This window comes from Taudactylus pleione, unplaced genomic scaffold (genome assembly GCF_031769625.1).
Source record: "Taudactylus pleione unplaced genomic scaffold, aTauple2 ptg000162l, whole genome shotgun sequence".
Taxonomy (NCBI): domain Eukaryota; kingdom Metazoa; phylum Chordata; class Amphibia; order Anura; family Myobatrachidae; genus Taudactylus; species Taudactylus pleione.
The window spans coordinates 8,016,627-8,025,139 of record NW_028284564.1 but is presented as its reverse complement, the minus strand read 5'-3'; the positions used below and the strand labels follow the sequence as shown (position 1 = coordinate 8,025,139).

General features: G+C 41.2%; 1 protein-coding gene across 1 annotated transcript; it reads left to right on the top strand.

Annotated features, from left to right (window-relative positions):
- The first annotated feature begins 2,757 nt into the window (after positions 1–2,757).
- SPMIP10 (sperm microtubule inner protein 10) lies at positions 2,758–7,575 on the top strand. The gene is made up of 3 exons (XM_088475162.1): positions 2,758–3,189; positions 5,693–5,801; positions 7,243–7,575. Exons 1-3 carry the CDS (start codon positions 3,092–3,094, stop codon positions 7,450–7,452), a joined length of 417 nt encoding a protein of 138 aa, XP_088331288.1. The 5' UTR covers positions 2,758–3,091; the 3' UTR covers positions 7,453–7,575.
- The last annotated feature ends 938 nt before the right edge of the window (positions 7,576–8,513 follow it).

The following is an 8,513-nucleotide window of genomic DNA, read 5'->3' as shown; positions in this document are numbered from 1 at the left end:
GCTCTCCCAGTGTGGATGGCAGCAGGCACGTGCAGAGCCCAGAGTGGAAGCAGGTAAATTCCTTTGGGGGAGGGGGGGGGGTTTGGGCAGCGGCATTGTGTTTTTAAAGGTTAATACAGTGGTCAATACTGTGTGGCAATGTTTTTGGGGCATTACTGTCTGTGATTACTTTTTGGCATGATGTCTTACTGGGAGGGGGGCGTTTACTTTTTGGCATGATGTCTTCTGGGAGGCATTGTATGGCATGATGTCTTCTGGGGGCATCACAGTGTGGCACGGTGTCTTCTGGGAGGCATTCCCTCATTTCATAATGTGAATTAAGGGCATTATTACTGTGTGGTGTAATTTGCATTCGGGGTACTATTGTGTGGTCATGCCCCTTCCCAGCGAGACCACGTTTTTTCTCAGTGCGCGCTTACCCTGCTTTGGGTCTGGGGGGCAGTACTGCGTGGTATGATGTCTTCTCAGGGGCATTGCTGCATTGCACAACGTGAATTAGGGGCATTACTACTGTGTGGCATAATATGCATTTGGGGTACTATTGTGTGGTCGTGCCCCTTCCCAGCGTGACCACATGCTTTTTGGTATGATGTCTTCTCAGGGGCATTACTGCGTTGCATAACGTGAATTAGGGGCATTACTACTGTGTGGCATAATTTGTATTCGGGGTACTATTGTGTGGTCGTGCCCCTTCCCAGCGAGACCTCTGGCGTGCTCTATCCCTTCTTTAGTTGTGGATGGGGGCTCCAATGCTCTTTATGTACACATGGCACAACAATGTGGTGACAGCTCTCATTTGGTGTGCACAGATGTGTCCTCCTCTGCATTCAGCACCCATGCCCTAAAAAAAATCCTACAGTGAACACTATCTAATCCTCAACAATTTCTAAGCTAGGGCTTGGTCAGTTGGTGCCTTTTCTTTGTGTGTGTGACCTTGACCATTGTAGTGCCAGGTTTACCTAACAGAACCAACCGAATACCAAATGTCTGATTATGGCACATGTATCAATCCCCTACAGGATGAGCTCTGTAGTGTGAGTATTTTAATACAGAGAATGATGTACACTTTTTTGTTGTTCTAAGATTATATTTGTATAGACTAAAGTGGGAGGAGTCAGAAATAGTAAGGGGAGGAGTCTGTGCCTGGAGCCAGGTGTTGACGGGAGGTAGGCCTGTGTGCTGTAAATGCCAGGGCCTATTTTTAGTCCCAGTCCGGCCCTGCCCACAGCCTAACCCTAACCTCCCCTACTGCCTAACCCTAACCCTCCCATCCCACAGCCTAACCTTAACCTCCCGTACTGCCTAACCCTAATCCACCTAACCCTAATGTCCAAGGTCTGAGAATGTTGGAATTTAAGATGTCGATATTGTGAACATGTTGATATTCTAAGAATGGTGACATGTTGCCTGTCGACATTTTCATAATGTCAACATCATAGCTGTTGACATTGTGGTGTTTCATTACAATTGTCTGCATTGTTATTGTTAACATAATGACTGCATAAAATTAGTTACAGATATTTCCTAGGCATACAGTATAAACTTTACATTAAACAATCATTCTACATTATATGTGTATTTTGTAGATCTTTACATTTAAATTGCTACAAAAGGCTAATGATTTTAGAAACACTGTACACAATGTTGAATGGAATTTTACATAAAAATGTACATAAACCATAATGATAGAGGATACAGAAGCTATGCACTTTGTCACAGTACACTATACACCAATGTCAGTGCTATCTATCCTCTGCCTTTGGTGAATGAGGCCAATATCAGAGAATATTAAGTCCGCAACATGACTTATGAGCTTTATGCTGAGTTTTACAGAACTCCGATGTTCATGTAAATCTCAGATGATTGAAGATCTGCTCATGCGCTGGAGCCACACTGCGCATGTTCAGATAAGAATCTGCGATGTGTCCGATGGTCACGCAAATGATCCAATGCTGCGTCTTCGGATGCAGCAGCGGATCAGAGAATCCGGCAGTGGGTGTCTTTTTACTAAAGATGCCTACTGTGGCCTTTGCAGCTATTCTTTCTTATAGAGATCTGTTATGTAATACCTAAACCTAAGTCTCCCGGGGGTGCCTAACCCTAACCCCCCCTGGGGGTGCCTAACCCTAACCCCCCTTCCCCTAGCCTAAACATAACTCTCCCGGGCTACCTAAACCGCGGCTGTCCATGCCCGCCGCCCAGCTTTCCTTCGATTGGTATGCTGGGCGTCGGGCTCCCGGCGTAGGTAAAATGACAGGTGTCGGGATCTCCACGCCTGTCATTAGACCCCTGTCAGGATTAGACAGTCGGGAAGCCGGCGGTCGACATTTCGGCCTTGGGCTTCCTGACTACATCCCATTAAAAACTTAAAATATGTAATTTCTAACATACCTAGATGTATATTTATTATAAGTGATTGTTCTAATTGATTTTTTATATTCTGAGTTGCGAAAATAAAAGTGTCATTTATGGTAATATTAGATACAAGGGATGACTTATTAATCACATATTATTTTTGAGACGTATAAACTATAGCGCTGTTTGGAGTGCTCTTTTATGTAAGGATAATGACAAAGGGTGAGGATAATGACAAAGGGCTGAATAGTGAGTGAGATGATGGAAAGTCTATCCTTCAGTGAGCGGCAGGTATCACCATGCAGGCGATTACTTGTGCATTGTAAACAAGCCGGCTGATCCCAGCAACTGTAACTAAGAGAAAGCTGGATCACACAACACTTTCCATTCTGAGCTGAGGGTAAATAGAAGTTTAGTAACACAATTAGGTACATAACTAAACAAAGACTTATAGCAGTAGATAAGGGGTCAATTAGAGTGTCTGTGAAAAAGTTGTTACGGCAAATTATCTATGTACTGAATATAGGGGAGCTGAGAGATTTTAGACCTGGCAGCAAATGATGATCGTATAAGAATAGAACAAAAAAGCAGAGATCGGACCATCACTCGGTAAAGAAACACCATCATGGTGAGGTCACAAATAAGGAGCTGATAGTTATAGTACATAGTGGTGAAGCACAAATATACAGAGTGTACCAAAGCACATACGATTGTATTGGTGAATAATCAGCAGCGAATGAAGACAGAAGACCAGTGCATTTTAAAGGACCCTACAATACACGACCAAAAACAAGGTGCCATGCAGTCTGTAGCAACCATCACTGACATTAAAGGGTAAGGTCATATTTTTCTTATAAGCTTTTATTCTACTCTTTTTAATTATATTCTGTTTTTCTTGAAAAGACAGTTATACAAATGCTGGAGGCTGCAAGATACATGAACACGTTATATTTTCAGTATCTAAGCTCAGCTTATTAGACCATACATACTTGGGACACAGGGCCTGATTCAGAGCCGGACGCTATTTGCGTTCGCTCGTTAAGAAAAAGGGGCCGGCTATTTAAATTGAGCGCTCGCTCTTTGCGGTCTGTTGACGCCTCTATGTCTGAGCGAGCGAACGAAACATGCGCTCGTTATTTTGTAAAGATGCCCCCTGGCCGCTCGCATCCTACGTCATCTCCGCTATTTATTAGATTAATCGAGTACATCGAAAGGCATCTGAACTGCTCGCAGTGCTTGTGGTAGGTTTATCCTACCGCAATCATGCGAACAGTTCAGGCTAAGATACAACCAAGTGACGTGGTCGATGACGCTGCTTTGTTAATTATGCGCACCCTTAAAACGCCCGTTTTGACCGTTTGGCACACCTGCGTTCGGATCACCACTCCCCGTTTTCAAGCACCTTCCCCTGTTACCACCCACAAACGCCTCATCCTGTCACTCAAATTAGCAGGCACTCGCTATTTTGCGAGCGCTCGATTTCCGACCGCAATGACTGGTTGGCGCATGCGCATTACGACCCATAGGCATGCGCAGATGTGCAAACATTGCTCGGAGTGAACGATCGGCCGCTTACGAGCGGCTCTGAATCAGGCCCACAGTACAATCTATGAAACACAAACATTGCCTGCCGAGGATAATGCCACTGAAGATTGATAATACCTAATTTAGCCTACTTGAAACCATTATGCTTGGTACCAAAATGTATTCAACTACCTCCTGAATCAAAATAGATCTATAATCTTAGCACACTCACCAAAAGTTCTAAACAAAGACTTATATTTAGGTTCCTTTTTGAGTGTATTATTCCTTTAATTCATTGATTATGCACCTTTTTGATGGCAGTTTTGCAGCGGTTTGGCCTTAGTAAATCTGCAGATAGCAAAACCGCCACCAAACCACAGTTAAAACACAGTTTAGAATAGAATAGAACAGGGCTGTCATTTAGAAACCGCTGCAAAACCGCCACCAAACCCCCGGGGTTTAGAACAGAATAAAACCCACCACAAAACCGCTGGGGTTTAGAATAGAATAGAAACCGCCGTCAAACCGCCGCTTAGTAAATTTTGCCTTTAGTCTGGATGATAGCCCATTATTACCCCTTCGCTGTTGAGGGTTTTCTCAGTCCTCTGCTGAACCCGTTTCTCATCACATTCCATCATCAATATCACACATTTAGTGCATTTAGTGCATGTTTCCTTTGTATCAATACGACAGACACCACAGAGGTAACAAGCACTGAAAAATGAGGGCTAAATGTTACCCACATGCCAAACTTGTTAACTGTGCCCCCGATACTTTATTTTGGTATAAATAATGAAACAATGGATAAATCATGTTTATAAAAAGAACAGGTTGATACATACTTAGAGCTTGATAGGCTGGAATGTATAGGAACACAGTTTTGACACTTATTTACTGAATGTCCATAATTGTTTACAGTCTTCCATTTCTTCGCTACTTACTATGTCTGTCAACAGGAGGCAATGTGGACTGGTAAATACAAAATAAATATGAAGGACCACAAATTATAAAATTAATGTATTTTTATTTTAGACATAATGTCCCCTTTTCTTCCCTGCTATCCTTTTAGTTTTGTAATCCATATATGCCTTTCTCCACCTATAAATGTTACATAATGTCTTGGCAAGTAATACATTTAAAGTATGGAGATACTGGGGTGTAATTTTGGTAGGGGGCATAGCTTTTTTAAATAAACTAAAATTAACTAAAAATTTTTTTTGTTTTTGTGGTACAATGCATATAAGAAACAATGTGAGAAAAACAATAAGCATTGCATTGCATTAAAAAGACTAACAAATTCAAAATATTAAGCATAGTTCAGATATTCATGTATCCCCTGATACAGGCAGTATAATATGTCTCCCAATACGAGAGAGATCGATGCCTGATACCCTGTAATCATCAAATCAAAATTTATGGATTTATTAACATGCATGTTGGAAAATATGGGCAGAAAATGGCCATTATCAACCTTTGTCATCTACTGACCACAGGCCCCAGTATAAGTCAGCAGTGTTCTGGCTGCTCAGCTCAAGCACCAAATAGTTTGCCTACAAACTGAGGTGCAGTATAGGATGGAGTGTCCCCAGCATTTATGGACAGCGCCACCACTTTTATAAGCTTTAGTAAATCTACCCCCTAGTGTTATAGTGCAACATTCTGTCATTATGGTTATTTATTTCTCAGGCAGCATAAGCAATCATAAGAGACATAATTAAATCATTGTTAAGTAACAAATTCCAAATACTAATAAAAAAAAAAAAAGAAAAACATCAGGGAACTCAGAAATTAATGTCACTCTCTGTTTCTGCAGACTATCTCATACCCATATTCCTGACTTCAGCAAGAGGCACCCAGTCATCCCCAAACGTTATATTATGCCCTGGAAACAAGACATGGTCAACAGGAAACTCATCATGAAGGTAAAGAGTAGGGATACACTAATTGCAGTATACGGTTGCTTAGTCAGACATAACATAATGGTTTTCAATATTCCCTGTGACTTTAGAGCCAGGACAAGAGTTACAGCTTTTATTAGGCTCCTATTTTAATTACAATGGATATGAAGAACATATGCATTCTTTGGACTTACTCTGGGCGATGCATATATTATAAATACTCACTGATCTGCTGGATCATATGGGAAGAATTCTATAATACAGGAAATACTAAGTCATGCTGCATGTGTGTCCAACATGCTACTAACTTGTGGAAGACAGATTTTCCTCTTTTTTTTCAATTATCTATCTCTATCTATCTATCGATCGCTGTGTTCTCATACACTATTTGTCCAGTCTACAGTCACGCCAAACAGCGCTCCTCGGTTTGCCAGATCCCAGCTACTTGTGCTGAGTGTATTTTTCGCCCAAGAATGTATCTTAGTCGCAAACGGATGTGATAACATGCCAGGGGCATCTTAAGAGAGGAGGGGGCCCGTGTAAATTCCCCGACTGACGCGGCTGGCCGGCCACTGCATCATCAGTAGACTCTGGGGAAATCTGCGCAGATCACTGGGGAAATGTCGTGGTCGCCACTTTCCCGGCGATTTCCTCACTGCACATATGCAAAACGCCGGAAAAAATGGCCACGCCAGCCATTTTCTGGAATTTTGAACAGCACTGAGACCCCCCCTCCGAGAGGTACGTTTTAGATAATATGGGTGCAGGGTGTGCGGTGAGGCCCCCCCTGGAGCTATTATAGATACGCCACTGCAACACGCTTCAGGAGACTGCACTAATTAATTTGATACAGTGTTTGACACTTGTATATCTGTGTGCAAATCTGTATATGAAGTGCCACGATGCAGCAGCCACCGCTCTTTTCCACGCCAAGGTCAGTTGTGCTTCGCATAAAGATATCAAATGAATTAGTGCAGTGTAGAAGTGGTTTGTCAAATCCGTTTGTGACTAAGTGGCATTTTTGGGTGAAAAAGAAGCAAAATAGACACTCGGCACAAGTGTCTGGCGGTTGAGGATAGATGTATGAGGAATAATGTCTGTCTGTCTGTCTGTCTGTCTGTCCCCACACCACGGTATTGTGTGTATACATTTGTAACACTTGATATTCTGGAGAATGCTAGGCAATGAATTTGGTAACATTGAATCTGACTTGTCAGAGACAGATGCTGGTTATTGACTATGCCCCGTGACAGCACTGTTCTCAATCTTGCAGGCTTGGTAATTACTGTTCAAATTTACTTTAAAATAGTCTCATTAAAATTGCATTATTGTTCGATTAAAGGGATTGCCAACACATTGACCATGCTGCTACTAATAATATGTTAGTGTTTCCATGCCAACCATTGGATTATACACACGAGGTGATGCTCTTTAACTGAGAATGAATGACTGTTCGTCTCTCTAGCATGCAGCTCTGGCTGGGGTGTACAGAGGTCCTCAGGAGGAGAGTTTGTTTCTGGAGAACAAGGAAAGGCTGTGCCATGGAGAAGAGTGTGAAATCATCATGGAAAAGATGAAAGTCCCATCAGAAATGCAGATAACAGATATCCCATTGCACTCTCCTATGTCAAGATACAAGAGTTACATCATTAACCAGAAAAGCAGAATGCTATGACCATACTACTGGTGACATTATGTCTCTGCGCTGTCTGCCATAGAGGCTCTTGCCGCTGGTAGACAATACAACCCCTACAATCCTTTTGTTAAGTACTGAATAGCAATCAGTATGATTCATTGTGTGTGCTCATATAATGACAGTTACTGTTCTTTGGTTTGAAATAAAAAAAACAATCCTGAATTGTTTATCATTAAATTGTGTTACTACTTTTAAATAACATAAAATTCAGTTAATTGTGTCATACACTTTGCTAAATTGGATGGTCATTGTTTTTTCCATCATCTTCCAATCACATTTTGCAACAAGCCCAATAATTATTCCAGCATATTTGATATGATTATTGGATATTGTGCTTGTTTTGGGCCACGTATGTTGTGTTATTAGTATATCATGTTGATCAACCATTTCGGGTGCTGTTATACTACAGTTTTGTTTATGATGATGATGTGCTGTGGGTATGAAGTAATACAAATAAAATCTACTTGTAATACATTGGAAAGAGAACTAAAAAAAAGCAATAACATGAGTCTCACTTTCAAATGTAAGTGAACTCAATTGGTCAAAATTTCTCTTAGTTATTCATCCATTCAGAGTCATGTATTTGTTTACATGTAGAAACTCTATTGAAATGAGTGAGCTATAGAAAATAAATGGGGGAATACAAATTAATGGGGAACATACATCACAACACTGAATAAACCGTTTGTTTAAATCCCCAGTGGTTATGTACACATTGCGGTCCCATAGACATTAAAGCATTTCATTAAGTATGTTAAAATAGAAATGGTATAAGCTGCACCCAAACAAAATGTTGGAAGCATCTACAATATATTAGAATGGTATGTAATAAAGCATATAGTCGCATACTTTGCCTAAATATGACAAAACTAAGGAGCAATGTGTCCATTTTCCTGCCTGCCCTACTAGTGCACATCTGAGGGTATCTCCCTGAGAGAGGAAGTAACTACGTGCCAGTAAACCAACATGATTTGTGGGAACAGAAGATGCTGTAGGAACCAGATGTTACAGTTTTTTCATGAAATACAGAAAATGGATGG

Bases quoted from the DNA above. Each gene is read 5' to 3' on its own strand.
- SPMIP10 (XM_088475162.1), top strand. From the start codon at position 3,092: ATGAAGACAGAAGACCAGTGCATTTTAAAGGACCCTACAATACACGAC. The intron at 3,190-5,692 runs GTAAGGTCATAT...CTGTTTCTGCAG, and splicing joins ACCATCACTGACATTAAAGG to ACTATCTCATACCCATATTC. The intron at 5,802-7,242 runs GTAAAGAGTAGG...TCGTCTCTCTAG, and splicing joins ACAGGAAACTCATCATGAAG to CATGCAGCTCTGGCTGGGGT.